General features: G+C 48.2%; 1 protein-coding gene across 1 annotated transcript in view; it reads left to right on the forward strand.

The window, feature by feature from the left end:
- The first annotated feature begins 307 nt into the window (after positions 1-307).
- Positions 308-15,748, forward strand: part of EEF1A2 (eukaryotic translation elongation factor 1 alpha 2) — a 39,752-nt gene continuing 24,311 nt past the window's right edge. The window contains exons 1-2 of the mRNA XM_081196437.1: positions 308-469; positions 3,239-3,472. Coding sequence (XP_081052563.1) covers positions 3,329-3,472 — 144 coding nt within the window. The 5' untranslated portion in view covers positions 308-469; positions 3,239-3,328. The remainder of the gene's footprint in view (positions 470-3,238; positions 3,473-15,748) is intronic.

Consider the following 15,748-nt stretch of genomic DNA (forward strand, 5'->3'; position numbering starts at 1 on the left):
ATGAGGAAAAAAACGTCACCAGATCAGAAGGAGCAATGGTAACGGGGATGAATCATAACAAACTGGAGGCGCGTCCTAACGCTGCTCCATATCACGCCCTGTTCCCGCATTTATTCCTCTCCATCCCTCTTTCTCCTTCTCCCTCCACCTTTTCCTTTCTCCATCTATCCATCCATCCTTCCACCTGCTTCATCCCCTCCTCCCTCCCCCGCAGCCTCTTCCCTCTCGTCCCTCCTCCTCCTTTTTCCTCCATCCATCACCCTCCGCCCTCTCCCTTCTCCGGCTCTCTGTACCGCAATGCTGTAGTGCGGAGGGGAGGGGGGAAGAGCAGCAGCAGCCGCCGGAGGAGGAGGAGGAGGGGGGGTGACTGCATTGCGCCGTCGCCGTCAATAGGTGGACCCCCTCCCGGGGAAATAAAGCCGCCCGAGCCGAAGCTGGCAGCCTCTGCTGTCTGAGACCACAGCTGCCGGTAAGAGCGTCTTGAAAGCTTGCTTTGCTGCCGAAGGACAGCGCACCATTATTTCCAACCCCCCTCCTTCCATTTTTATTTATTTCTTTTTTTGGGGGGGGGATACCTTTGCAAAAATGGGGAGGGGGCTGGAACAGGTGCAGCGAGGAAAGTGTGGGCTGCAGCCTTGAAAAATAATAATACTGAAGCTGGGGGGGGGGAATGTTGGTGCTTTGAACGTTTTGCAAAAAAAAGGGGGGGAAGGCTTATTTTTTTTTTGCAAAGGAAGAGCAATAATAACGGGCGTTTTATTTGTTTGGCGAGGCGGCGATGGCTTTTTGCAAAATTGCGCTTTCCCACCCAACCCTTCCCTGTTGCAATCTCCCGTCTGGAATCGTCTCTTATCTGTAATTCCCCCCCCCCCCCGGAAAAAACCCATTTCCACCCCTTCAAGTTGCGCAGGTGATATTGTGGAAGCGGGTCCGGGAGAGCGCGCGCGCGGGTTCCAGGGCGCGCGACCCCTAAGGCAGTTAAGCCGGCCAGGAGCATCCGCGACCCAAGCGGGCGTTCCGGCAGAACCGGCCTGTGGATCGGACTCCTGGGCGGGGGGGGGAATCGCTTTGCTGGGGTCCGGATCCTGTTTTCTCTTGTTTCCAATCAGGTCTCTAACTTGCACAGTCATTCCAACCCGCGCCCCCCCGCCCGGTTTTATTGTCTTGTGTCGACGCCCCCTCCCTCCTACACACTTAAGGCCTTCTTCGCATTTAGAAATCGAACCCCCCTTTTTTAGAGGTGGGGGCTTGGAGAGAGCGGAGCAAAAGCCCTCCCTGCGTCGCACCGGTTGACCTTGCCACCATATCCCTGGCCAGATTATACGATTTGCAAATAGTCATGATAATAATTACCCTAGATTTTTTTGAAAATTAGGTGGGGGGGGTGTTTTGGTGGGGGGGGCGGGAATCAGCGAAAGGAAAGAGAGAGAGAGGGGGGGTTGCAGCAGGTTTGCATTGCGTTTTCTCAGAATTTATTTCGTTTCAGCTCTGCAGGGATTTGCGCGGCGTTTTTAGCTCCGCAGGGGATCTGAGATAGGTTGGGTCATTCGGTTTTAAAAATAACCCCTTGCAAAAGGCGGGTGGGGGGGGGATGATGTGGCTGAGAGCTGGCATGCCTTCCTAGCTGATCCAATCCCTCATGTGGGTGGCGTGTGACAAAAGAGTGGCAGGGACAACCTTCAGATACACCCCCTTCCCCCCCCATCCCTCCCCATCGCAACCCAAAAGCTGGAGATCTATAGAATGATCCGTGCTCCGCTTGACAGAAATGAGCAGCAGAAAATGGCTGGGGGTTTTATGTTGCATGAACATAGAGGCTTCTAGAACCAGATATGGTGGCTTATGCACGGAGATACATTTTGCAACTTGGGCGAGCCGAGGCTGTGCGATTTGCAGAGCCTGCTTGCAAAAAGAGTCCATATTCCCAAATTATAGCCCCTCCTCCTCCCTGTGCATTTGGGGTACATTTTGATACAGCGAGAGAGGCAGGTGGATTTCACCCCCCCCCCCCAGCACAGGAGCAAGAGTGTCTGAAAATCAGGCTTTTATTTTATCTTTTATTTTGGAAGGATGGAGCGCAGCTTTGTGTAAAGGTTTCGAAAGCGGAAAACGCAGGCTTCTTGGCTTCTATTGACCTAAGATTTCCAGATCTGCCTCTGCTACCTCTTGGTGTTATGGGGGAAAGCTGAGCTCTCCCTCCCCCCTTCCCACCCCCCCCCTTTACCGCTTGATCCTTCCACGCACAGCCAGATTCCAGTTTAGCCGCTCTAGGGAAGCACACTAAACAGCTATTTCTGGCTCTTTCCATTTGTGGGCACCATATTGTCCTTTCCGAAGATGAGCTTACTGGGAAATTTCCTGAGGTGGATCTGAATGCCCGTACGGAGGAAAACCTCTCTGCATTCGATACGATATCTTTATTGTCGTTGTCCCATACAGAACAATGAAATTGAAAAATCAACATAAGACATTCAAAAACCGCTAAAAATTCCGAAACCCCATTTTAAAATACAATATATTATAGAGACTCCTTATACTGCGTTTAAAATTGCATTTGGGTTGCATTAGAAGCTGTTTCTCAGGCGGCTAGTCCTGGTCTTTATAACCCTATACCTTCTTCCAGAAGGCAGAAGCTGAAAGAGATAATTTACGTCGCTTAGGAAAGCGTAGTCCACGGGATTAGGTGCAATGAAGGAGTTCTTGCAATTATTATATACCTGGGGTGCGTGGGAATGAAAGCACACTTTGTGCGCAAGAGTGGCGGAACCAAACATCGCTTATTTGGGAAAGCGGTTTTTAGGAGAGGCTACCAGTTCTAAAAAAAGGCAATTTTGGGGCGAGGAGGAGATTGCACAGGCATCTCTGGCTTGCAGCACAACGGGGTTGCTGTTGGTGTCAGTGGGGTGGACCCAGAAGGAAAAAACACAAACAAAACAAAAAACGGGTTCCTTTTCCCAGCTAGAGTCGGGGTGGGATTTCTCCCATGGCAGACAGAAAATCCTCCTCCTGTCTGGCCTACATTCTGCCTGCTGTTTATCCAGCGAAAGATCTGATGGGCTAAAGCACAGGCTTAACTTTGCGACAGGAAACCCCAGACAAAGACGCAAACACACACACACACACACACCCTGGGGCTGGAAAAGGCTCTGTGGCAGTTGCGTGTCTGGCTGTTGTGTTGTGCTCCTGTTGCTCCTGGCGACACTCCTGATCTCCTCCTCTCTCGCACTGTTCTTTGCAGCAGCCGCCTCGCCCGGTCACAGCCGCTGCTGAGCTCTCCATCCCTCCGCAAGCGCAGGCCTGCTGATCACAGATCCCGAGGAGAGGAAAGATGGGGAAGGAGAAGACCCATATCAACATTGTTGTCATAGGACATGTGGACTCCGGGAAATCCACCACCACCGGCCACCTCATCTACAAATGTGGGGGCATCGACAAAAGGACCATTGAGAAATTTGAGAAGGAAGCCGCGGAGGTAAGGCTCAAAAGGCACACATGCGTACAATTTGACCTTCAAGTTTGCCCTTCCTTTTCTCTCTCTCTGGAACTAGAGTACGAGATGGAATAGGAGCAGTCGTCGCCTGCCGCTTCCCACGTCTAGAAGAATATTTGCTATGTATTTTCTCCCGTGCTTTTTCATAGGTTCCTTTTCTGACTTCCACCACGATACCACAATATATTTCCCTGGCCTGCCTCCCCTCGCAACTTTCCGATTCGTTATCCGAACAAGATAGGCCCAAACAGGGAAGGGGGTGACAATGGAAAGCCCCCGCAACAGTAAACCGCTTCCCCTCCCATCTTCCTTTGGCGTTGCTACCTGGCCACACCTGAACATGTAGCGCATTTGTGCTGGTGGCATTTCAGTTTGTGGTCCCAGGTTCCCTTTTCTCTGCGTGAGCAATGTTGGTTGGAAACCATGTTTGTTTGTTTTCTTCTGAGGCTAATGCTTGTGATAATGTGCTCTTTTGGCAAAACTGCCACCCCTGAATATATAATAATAATAGTAATAAACCTCAACTCTTAAATAATAATAATAACGAAGGGGAAAACTTTGCCTAGGAAACCTCAACTTTGCACCAAAAGCAGCAAAATTGTGAATTGTGCCGAATTGCAAAATTATTTTGCATAGTTTAATGTACATTTCTTTACTTTTTTATTATTCATTCTGTTTGAGGGAGGGGTATCAGGAAAAGAGCTGTGTAGGACTCTAAAGATCAGTTTCAAATCAGGTCCCCGCCCCAACTTTCAAACTTATTTTTTGCACCTATACAGAGTAGGGCTTTTTTTTTTTTTTTGCAAATGAAGCCATGAAATTCTGCACCCAGTGTCAGCCCAATCAAAGGCCAGAAGGTTTAAGTTTAGGTCTGTTGAAATGCAGAATCTTCCAATCACTGCTCTCCACCTACGCCCTGATTAACTTGCCCAATAACACAGCACAGTGCGTCAGCTCGGTGCTCAGTAGTATAGACCGTGTGCTTTGGGTTCAGAATCCCCTAATTTCAATCTCCGGTATCACCAGTTAAAAGGATGAAATAGCTGCGATGCACAAGGCCTCTACTACTACTGAGAGCCAGGGAGAAGCCTGCGAGATTGCTTTCCAATATAATTCCCCCCTTTCCTTTAGGTGACCAGTCAGACCCTGCTCTTGAACAAAACGCTCATCTGTGGACACCTCCCTCCACAAGAATCTTGGGAACTGTAGTTTACCGATATAGAAAACTACAATTCCCAGCACCCTTAACAATAAGCAGATCTCCAACTCAGTTCTGGGGCAGTGACCTGTGTCTGCTGTCGCGCTCCCTGACCTGGAAATTCTGGCTGCCGTTACTTTAGAGAGAGTGAACTATAGTTGCTCATTGGAGGGGTGGGAATGCATTCTGCACATGCCCAGAGTTGCTGTTTTGCACGTTCCTGGTATTGCCTGTTACGATTGCTGAGGGTGGTTAGGAGATCCTCCACAGAGCTATAGTTCCCAGCGCCGTGTGCAGGCTACATTTCCCAGGATTCCTTGAGGGAAGCCATGGCTGTTAAAGGATGTTGTGGATGTGGTCAAGCAACTTAGGGACAAATCGTGCCGAATAAATACCTTGTCTGTTTAGATCAGTATTATCTAGGGCTTGAGGCAGGGGTTCTTTCCCCGCTCTGGCAGGATTTGAATCAGGGGCCTTCTGCGTGAGAAGCCAGTGCTGTTCCACTGAGCTACAGCAATTCCTGGAAATATCTGGTCCCCATCTTTGTCTTAGGCTCAGCTGTCCTTTGAGGGCAAGAGGAGGCAGAGCCCGTTACAGTCTTTGGTAGCTGCGCCAAATAAATATAGGCCTGTATAGTCTGAATTAGGGCATAGCTACACTTCAGACTTAAGCCAGAAGAGCCAGAGGACACGAGCTGTGCTGAAAATTCTGTAGCAGACCCTCAAAAAGTGGGGCAGTTTACTTTGCCTAAGTCCTGCAAGACAACTGGTCACTCCAGAGGGCTATCTTAACTTAAGTGAGTGGATGTGTTTCCTTCCTAAACTCATTTTCTAATGGTCCCCACTTGAGATACTTCCGGGGGGGAGGGGGCAGAATGGTGGGGAACCTTTCACAACATAACGTCAGAACCAGCTCTAGTTCTTCTTGTTGACTGAATCTGTAGTTTGTTATTAGTTATTACCTTAATATCCGTCTTCCTGCCGCCCAATTTGCTCAACCCAGCTTATATGATCGTCCCTCAATCCACCTTTGTCTTCATAACACCCCTTTGAGGTAGGCTAGGCTGTCTCGAGATCACCCAGTGAAGTTCATGACTGAGAGCAGAGTTGAACCCTGGTCTCCCAGGGTGCAACATTCTGAACCATTTCACTACACTGGCTGTTTTCTAATACCCAAGAATTGGGGGTCTTAGCTGTCTAGTTGCTTGGCCAGACTGGTATCCACTGCACTCTTTCCCCTGCTTTCCTAAAAAGCATACCTTGGACCCAGGACAATGACCCTAGGCCACCAGAAACCTCTGTTGCACAACCCTCAGATGGAGAGATGGCCGCTTCTTATAAACAAAGCATCCTCCTTGACTCGTTCCATTGCACCCACCTTCTTCTCTCCCCTGACCCTCTTTATTTTGCTTCGCTTAACATCCAGTCTTAAAAAACGGCTCCGGAAAAAAGCTTGTCTAGAACATCGGGACTCCCAACTTGGCCTTCATAAAGGAATCACAAATTGCTCTCTCCCAAGTTTTGAGTTCCCTTCCCAATGGACCAACATGGTTGCGTGATAATTCTCTAGTAGATGGTATGTTTAGGGTGCTTTTTGCTGAGTCAGCCCATTGGTCTACCTAGATCAGGATTGTCTACACACTGACTGACAGGTTTTGAGTCAGAATTCTGTTTTTGCAGCCCCGCCTGAAGAGGCTGGGAATTGAGTTCCCAATTCAGAATGGATACTCAGTAAACAGCCAGCATCGTAAAACCTCCCTGCTGACTTAAGTGCAAATCGTTGAGGACCGATGCTCAAGAAACAGGTTATGTGGATATGTTTGAGTTTCGCTGATTCCTTTATCACAGGACTCCTTTCGTTTTCTGTTGCCAAAAGTAGTATCCTTTATCCATTGGCGATGTTCTGTAGCGGGAAGGAAGGGAGTCAGCGTTTGATCTGAGCCCACGGATAAATTGTGATGCCCGGGGCGTGTCATTTTAGCCTCAGTGATGCATCTTTAAAATGGGAGCGTCAGGTGAGGGGTTATAGGGGAGGAGAGATGAAATGAAATGAAGGAAGAAGGAAATCCCCTTCTGAACCTTCTCTACCTACAGTCTCCCTCTCCCTTCTCCAGGAGGAGGGGGTCAGTGAGAGGGAACCCCCCTCTGCCCTGTCCTTCCGTATCCCTATAGTAAGACAGACCGCACGAGTGCATCCAAGCTGCTTGTGTGTCCTATTTATGGGCTTAAACCAGGAAAGATGGATGCCTGCTTCTCTTAATTCTCCCCACCCTCTGCCAGCTCATGCACCTGGAACAAACGCATATTCTTACTCTGTTTACCTGTTCCTCCGTCCCTTTCACCACTCTTCTGTTGCCTTTCCCAGTGTCAAGTTGAAATTGGAGCTGCTGCCAGCCCGTGTAGACAATATTGAGTCCGGTGGGTCTTTGGTTTGAGTCAATATAAGGCAGCTTCTTAGGAAGGGGGCTAGCTCAGCGGTAGAGCGTCTGCTCGGCATGCAGAAGGAACAGAGGTTCAGTCCTTGGCCTCTCCAGATAAATGCGGGAAAAGGCTCCCGATCTGAAACTCTGGAGAGATGCTGCCTGCCAGGGTAGACAGTACTGAGATAGATGGATTAGGGGTCTGACTCCGACTAAACATCAGGAAGAGCTTTCTGACAGTAAGAGCTGTTCAACAGTAGAACGGTCTCCCTCGGGAGGCTGTGGACGCTCCTTGGAGGTTTTTAAGCAGAGGTTGAATGGACATCTGTCCTGGATGCTTTAGCTGAGATTCCTGCATTGCTGGGGGGTGGACTAGATGACCCTTGGGTTCCCTTCCAACTCTACATTTCTGTTATTCTGTGACTCAGCATAATGCAGCTTCTTGCACTGCTAATACCTCTGTCCTCATACTTGGTAGAATGCCATGCCTGTTCGTAAAGGTAAAGGGACCCCTGACCATTAGGTTCAGTCGTGGCTGACTCTGGGGTTGCGGCGCTCATCTCGCTTTACTGGCCAAGGGAGCCGGCGTACAGTTTCCAGGTCATGTGGCCAGCATGACTAAGCCGCTTCTGGCGAACCAGAGCAGTGCACGGAAACACCATTTACCTTCCCGCCAGAGCCGTACCTATTTATCTACTTGCACTTTGAGGTGCTTTGGAACTGCTAGGTTGGCAGGAGCAGGGACCGAGCAACGGGAGCTCACCCCGTCACGGGGATTCGAACCGCTGACCTTCTGATCGGCAAGTCCTAGGCTCTGTGGTTTAACCCACAGCGCCACCCACGTCCCTTCCAACTCTACATTTCTGTTATTCTGTGACTCAGGATAACACAGCTTCTTGCCCTGCTAATACCTCTGTCCTCATACTTGGTAGAATGACATGCCTGTTCATAGTGCTATGTAAATAATCATAATGAATAACTCAGGTGAATTTCAGGTTTGGGCTGGGGGGGGCGCAGTGCATGGGCTATCAGGGACACTGTCCTGGCCAAATTCCTATTGCTTGCTGGTTGCCAAAGTTCTGGCAAAAAAATAGATAAACGTTTCCCTCATTGGACCATCTTGCAAGGCCCCCTCCTTGGGCTCTTAGAGCAAGAGGATGCAGTGAAAATGGCAGTGCCTGGTTGGGGAACTTGCAACCCTTTAGATCAGTGATAGCCAAACTTGGCCCTCCAGCTGTTTTGGGACTACAATTCCCATCATCCCTGACCACTGGTCCTGTTAGCTAGGGATGATGGGAGTTGTAGTCCCAAAACAGCTGGAGGGCCAAGTTTGGCATCACCACTTTAGATGTTGTTGGGACTACAACTCCCAGAAGCCCCAGGCAGCAAGGTGTAATGGGAGCTGTGGTCCCAACGATATCCGCATGGCTGCCTCATGAGTTCCTGACTATGCACTCCTGTGCTATAAATTTACAGTTCTTTGGTAGATCGTGGGGGCTTCTAGCAAAAAATGTAAACCGTGCGAGGCTCAGTTGGCCTACTTTGCAAGGTTATCGTAAGGCCAGTCAGAGTTAGAACTATAAATTGCCTGCTGGGTTACCTGAGCTGTATGGGCAAGAGATCGGGATCCCCAAAGGGATTTGCAAGGTGTTTGTCTGTGGGGCAGGGACTGGTGGAAAAGAGGGCACTTTTTGCCCTGATTCTCACCTGGGTGGTGAGGGTACTGCAGGAAGCTCATTCCCTGTTCCTCCCAGACACCCCCTTCCCATCTATTTCCTACCTTTGCAGGTAACAAATAGGGAGGCGACCATCAAAACAAAGCAGATCATTAATCTCTGATTGCACCGTGCGAGAACGGAGCTTGATGGTGGGCTGTAAATTCAACAAAATTCAGCTGTGTTTTCTCTTCTTTGTTACAACAACTTAGCAAGTTTTCAGCCCTTAAGACAGGCATTGAAATAATCTATGCACTGCAAAGATCTTAGCGGTTTGAGGGAGTGGATTGAGACATCTTTTAGAGCTCAGGGACCAATGTCCCCGTTCCTTCCTAGAAGCAGAATAAATTATGCAGAATAGGCCAGCGTGTGGAAAGTCCAGCACTCTGCATATTTTAAGTGGATCATAGAATACTTTCCCCTGTTGGTGCATGGTTATTTAATTATCCATGTATTTTGGAAGCGGGATGACAACATATTTATGAACAGGCCTTGTTTCTTTTCTTGCTGCTTTTGCAATGGCTAGTTTTGCACCAAAGAGGCCCAAAAAAATTCCTCTTTAGGAAAGAGCGACGCCATTTCACGACGACGCCTGTTACTGCCCACAGCCGCATATCCTGACTCCTTATATAAGAACCAAGAGCGGGATCACAGTGAATTCTCTTTTAATGACACCTTCTTGACTGTTCCCTCAAATATACTGGGAATATTATTTCCAAGGGCAGATTCCTTAATGTCGATGGGCCCATAGATCATTTGCAAATTGCCTTTGGTCCCTGAACCATTGGGACCAAAGGGCTTAACATGGAACAAAATGCACAAGTGTCAAACAGCACTGCGGCTTTCCTGACTCACTTTCACCTTCCCAAGCACTGAGAATAGTATCCTAAGCTATTGTTCCATTTTGTGTGTGTTTATTTCATCACCCATCCCATTGCTGCATTCTCAGTGCACCCTCCTTGGTTGTTTACATCCACGTCAAGCTCCCTCTCTGTTTAACTATTCCAACTTTTTCGTACGGTGCTTTCATGCTTATTCGATATAATCCCTTTATCATACCTGTGGGGTTCTGATATGTCTGGCAACCTAATAAGGGCAGGGACAATTGGTTCATGATTATCTCAAGCCTTTCCGTGTATGGGTGTGTGTGGATATCCTCTCACCTATGGCACATTCTTCTTTTGGAGATGCTTCAAAGTAGATTTGAGCATCTTTTGGAAACATTTTAAGAGTTCCCATTTGGGCTGGTTTTATTGGCTCCCACGCCAGGGATGTGGGTGGCGCTGTGGGTTAAACCACAGAGCCTAGGACTTGCTGATCAGAAGGTCGGCGGTTCGAATCCCCGCAACGAGGTGAGCTCTCATTATTCGGTCCCAGCTCCTGCCAGTGTGGTGTAGTGGTTAAGAGCGGTAGACTCATAATCTGGTGACCCAGGTTTGCATCTCCGCTCCTCCACATGCAGCTGCTGGGTGACCTTGGGCTAGTCGCACTTCTTTGAAGTCTCTCAGCCCCACTCACCTCACAGGGTGTTTGTTGTGGGGGAGGAAGGGAAGGAGAATGTTAGCCGCTTTGAGACTCCTTCGGGTAGTGATAAAGCGGGATATCAAATCCAAACTCTTCTTCTTCTGCCAACCTAGCAGTTCGAAAGCACCTCAAAGTACAAGTAGATAAATAGGTGCCACTCTGGCGGGAAGTGCGCTGCTCTGGTTCGCCAGAAGTGGCTTTGTCATGCTGGCCACATGATCTGGAAGCTGTACGCCGGCTCCCTCGGCCAGTAAAGCGAGATGAGCGCCGCAATCCCAGAGTCGGCCACAACTGGACCTAATGGTCAGGGATCCCTTTACCTTTACCCCAGTTAAACTATTTGAGGGGCGAAGGTTTCAATTCAGTTTTTTTGCCAGCTGATACAACGAACGGGATTTGTCTCACATGAAATGTTAGTTGTCCAAATACAGTGGTGCCCCGCAAGACGAATGCCTCGCAAGACGAAAAACTCGCTAGACGAAAGGGTTTTTCGGTTTTGCGTTGCTTCGCTAGACGAATTTCCCTATGGGCTTGCTTCGCAAAATGAAAACGTCTTGCGCTTTTTTCTTAAAGCCGCTTGAAGAGGCGCAGTTGCGACGGACCGTGCTTCGCAAGACGAAAAACATCGCAAGACGAAAAGACTCGCTGAACGAATTATTTTCGTCTTGCGAGGCACCACTGTAAAGAGAGGTCAGGATTTATGTTTTAATTAATAGAACAGATAAACTATGAGAATATCTTCACGGGCAGACAAGATGATTTTGCACCGAGTAGATGTCTCTGACTTCCTTTTTGCCACGAGGTTTAAACGTGCCATCATGAGGTCTAGATACTTAAAAATACAAAAATGGAAGCCGGAGCTTTGAAAACACATTAGATGTGGTCGCCGCGCCATTGCTGCAAACAGTCGTCTGCCCCCCATCGATATCTGAGCAAACAGCTCTACTTAGACCCTGCAGCTCTGCAAGAGATCTGTACCAGCTGCCGAGATGCAGCGAGGTCTGGTATCTTCTAAAATAAGCTGCCGTTTCTTTGAATCAGCCAGGCAAGGCTTGTGGCACCTTCGCTGGCACGGCAGAAATATGCAGAGGGACGTGAAACTGCTATTAATAGCCAATTGACTCTGTGCTGTCAGCCTCCATTTTCTGATGCAAGGCAGTGTGTGGCGAGGGTATTCCTTTCCATGCGATTGCTTTGGTAGGAAATGGAGTCTGGCTCTAGTAAGATTTTTCAAAGGTGCTGCTTAAAACTGGGGTTTTGTTTTGTTTTAGAGAGCTAACGTAATGGAAGAGGGTCCTTTGGCTTATGGAACAGAAGATAGTAGCAGTTCAGAAGGCTTTCTCTTGAAAAAATGAAACCCATCCTTTGTGGCCTTAAACAATATGACTTTTCCTTCTGCCCAGCCAATTCGAGATGTATCGAGTTCTGCAACAGAGCCGTTACTGTGCTAGGCTAGAAAATACCCCCTTTTTCTTCCTCTTTTGGCCCACGATCTCTGCGGGTAATCGAATATAGGCAGATGAAAAGAGGAGCAAAGGCATTTTGCTAAATAGAGGCTTGTCGCACACTCGTAACATGATGCAGCAAGTTTCGGCGCAGTCCATTTTTTTCAGCCGGAATGTACCAATTTTGACGGCTGCGGGAGCCGGATGGGCTGATTAGTCAACCTGATAAATCGTCGTCGTCATTGGGTTGTACAGGGTGGGATGAGGGTCATGGTGCTTCTCTGGAAGGGAAACCCTTGTTAATTGCAGGTCAGGATCTGTCCTTCTCTACCCACCTGTCACACTGGGTCTGCTAAATGCAAGGAACAAATTCCAGCAACTCCCTGAGCAAAAGTATTTATTTATTTATTTATTTATTTATTTATTTATTTATTACGGGTGCTATGTATTCAGAATCAAGGTTGCACTCCCAGCCCAATAATGTTGGTTTATTCTGGTTTGATTCCTCAAGGTTCAGTTAATTGCTCTGGCAATTGGGGTTGTTGTCGTTGTTGTTTATGTAATAAAATTATTAATGACCTTGTGATACTGAAGTCCACTTTGTGGCATTCTGGTCCAGATAGTTAAACAGGTGTAGAGTTGTGTGTTGTGCTGCAGAGGGCTGAAAATAATGATATATGGAAAATATGCAAATGTGTGCAAATCATTTTCAGTGCATATGGTTCATCCTGGTTCCTGAGCACTGCTTGGGGCGCAGAATATTTAGAAGATATATAAACTGCAGGATCAAATTGCTCTCCAAGCACTGTAGAAATGAAACGCTACAGAACATATAGAGAGTTGGAATATAGGGACGTTTTGGTGGGGAGAATGGAAGGAAACGTGGCGTTATGCAGCTTTCTGGCCTAACTGCAGCAGGAAAACTGGGCAGGTTATTCCTCAAAGGTGACAGGCATCCGATTTAGGAGAACAACGCAAGTTTTATTAATTAATCGGGTATGGTGTGATGCCTGTCGCAGGGACTCCTATCACGGCTACAGAATAACTCCACCTCCAGCTTCTTTCCTCCACTGGAGGTTTTGAAGCAGAGGTTAGATGACCATCTGTCATGGATGCTTTAGCGGAGTTTCCTGCATTTGAAGGGGGTTGGACTACAGGACCTTTGGGGGTCCCAACTCTACAATTCTATGATTCTATAGCTCCTAACAGGCACATTATGCTCCCTGGGGACAGCCTCAGAGGTAGTGTGAGACCTCTACTTAACATTTTGTGTTGCAGTATATTTATCAAGGATTTAAGACTTAAGGCTTGCTGAGATGTATAAGACTGAGTCAGATAAGTACTGGAGATGCAAAGAAGTTGAGGGAAGGTACTTTCACAAGTGTTGGATTTGTAAAAGGGTAAAAGAGTATTGGGAAATGATACCTAATTAATAATAATAATAATAATAATAATAATAATAATATTTATTATATATACCCCGCCCATCTGGCTGGGTTTCCCCAGCCACTCTAGGCGGCTTCCAACAGAATATTAAAATACAATAGTCTATTAAACATTAAAAGCTTCCCTAAATAGGGCTGCCTTCAGATGTCTTCTAAAAGTCTGGTAGTTGTTTTTCTCTTTGACATCTGGTGGGAGGGCATTCCATAGGACGGGTGCCACTACCGAGAAGGCCCTCTGCCTGGTTCCCTGTAACCTCACTTCTGCCAGGGAGGGAACCACCAGAAGGCCCTCGGCGCTGGACCTCAGTGTCCGGGCAGAACGATGGGGGTGGAGACGCTCCTTCAGGTACACTGGACCGAGGCTGTTTATTGAAAAAAAATGTTCAAAATGTTCAAAACTCCTTTCCCAAAAGAAACAGAGTCCTTTTTTGTTGGGGATAATTCAGACGGAAATTCCCAGGTGTCATAAAAGTTTATTTATGTATTCTACTACTGCGGCCTGTGTTTCGTTAGCTCAAAAATGGAAAATGAGCGAGGTCCCAACCAAAAAAAGAATGGCAACTTAAGCTGACAGAATATGCACAGCTTGTAGACTTAACATATAGAATTAGAGAACAAGAAGAACATACGTTTAGAGAAGATTGGAAAACGTTTATTGAATATATGGGGGAAAACAGTGTACACCTGAAAACGTTGGCAATATTAAGATAAATTCAGCAGTGTGAATAAGTTTTGCTGGATGCAGTAATGGAATAATGAATGGTTTAGTTTTTGTAAAATATGCAGGGATTTATGATAAACAAAATGAACCATGGAAAGAGAAGGGAAGTCCTTGATATTTTAAGGAAGTTTAAATGAGTATTTTAGACTGTAAAACAGAAAATTTAGTTTGCCTGCCCATGAGATAGAGGGCTGTCCTCTGCAATGCAGGGCACATGGGAACCCTAACCCGGCCTTTGACCCTGGGCGGTTACTGCTGGGGACCCTGTAGGTTGTCTCTCATCATGAACTGATCCTGCTGGCGAAAGCACTTGACAACATTCCCAGGTTGTTGGTTCAAAGGTCGGAAGAGGTTTCAACAGCTTAGCAGCCAGAGATCAGAAAAGCATTACAGGAAATGTCCTGTAGGCACCACACGGGCTTCTGGTTGGCCACTGCCAGAAGAGGGTGATAGACTAGGTCCCTCCATCTTTTCTTAAGCTCTTAAGCACTGCTGTTATTTCTAGAAAAATGGGAACTCTTCATGAACGCCTCCCTTGCTATCCTAGAATGGCAGTGGCGCAAAGGTGCTCAAAATGCGTTCCCTGTCCCTCCCTAATTGTGGGGCTTGAAAAAACCCGCCATAACCGCTGCCTAGGCCCAGGGACCAATTTGGGAAGCTTGCTCTCTCTCGGTTTTCAAACTTAATCCGTTCCAAGGACCAATGGGCTGGCTGCAAAGTCATGGGGGGGGCACAGCTTGGAAGATTCCAAAACCGGAGCAGTTACCGTATTTTTTGCTCCATAAGGCGCACTGGACCATAAGGCGCACCTAGTTTTTAGAGGGGGAAATAAAGAAAAAAAAATATGTTTTTGATTGTCCGCTTCTCCCAGAGCTTCTCGGGGCTGCTGGGGAAGCCCGGGTCTCCCCCCCCCCCCCCAGCCCCAAAGAGCAAAGAAGCCAAGACAGCGAGCGGGATCCATCCCGCTCCCTGTCTTGGCTTCCTCTTTAGCCTCGTGCAGCCTCTCCCGGCCGGAGGGGCTGCACTCAGCTAAAGCCCCTCCGGCTTCCCTAGGTTTGCGCAGGTCTATGGCAATTCCCCCACCTCCCAGAAAAGCCCACAGGAGCCGCGCACCCTTTAAGGAGCGCATGGCTCCTGTGGGCTTTTCTACGAGGAGGAAGAAGGGACTGACCGGCCGCGTCAGTCCCTTCTCCCTCCTGGGGAAAAGCCCACAAGAGCTTTGCGGAGATTGTGTGCGGCTCTTAGGGGCTTTTCCTGCCTGCCTCCCCCCTGCACTCGCTCCATAAGACGCACACACACTTCCCCTTACTTTTTAGGAGGGAAAAAGTGCGTCTTATGGAGCGAAAAATACGGTACTTCCGGGTTTTCAGCGTTTGGGAGCCAAAACGTTCCAAAATGGAGGTGTTCGGGAACCGAGGTACAGATACAGGAGCCTAAGAATTGGAAGGGGTTGGGGGAATCAATGCCCATCTCTTGTGGGCGCTCAATTAGTGCCAGCACATTCTGCCAAGAGCTTGGGTGTAACCTTCGACACCTCCCTTTCCATGGCTCAGGTTGCAGCCACAGCAAAGGTGGCTGTATTAAGCAGTTGGTCCCTTACCTTTCCCGCCCCGACCTGGGCACAGTGATCCATGCGATGGTCACCTCCAGGCTTGACTACTGTAATTCGCTCTACGTGGGGCTGCCCTTGAAGCTGACCCAGAAACTCCAGCGGGTGCAGAATGCCACGGCGAGGTTCCTTACGGGGTCCTTGCCGTGGGATCCAGTGCTTTACCAACTGCACTGTCTCCC

Source organism: Podarcis bocagei, assembly GCF_964188305.1.
Source record: "Podarcis bocagei genome assembly, chromosome: 5".
NCBI classification, from domain to species: domain Eukaryota; kingdom Metazoa; phylum Chordata; class Lepidosauria; order Squamata; family Lacertidae; genus Podarcis; species Podarcis bocagei.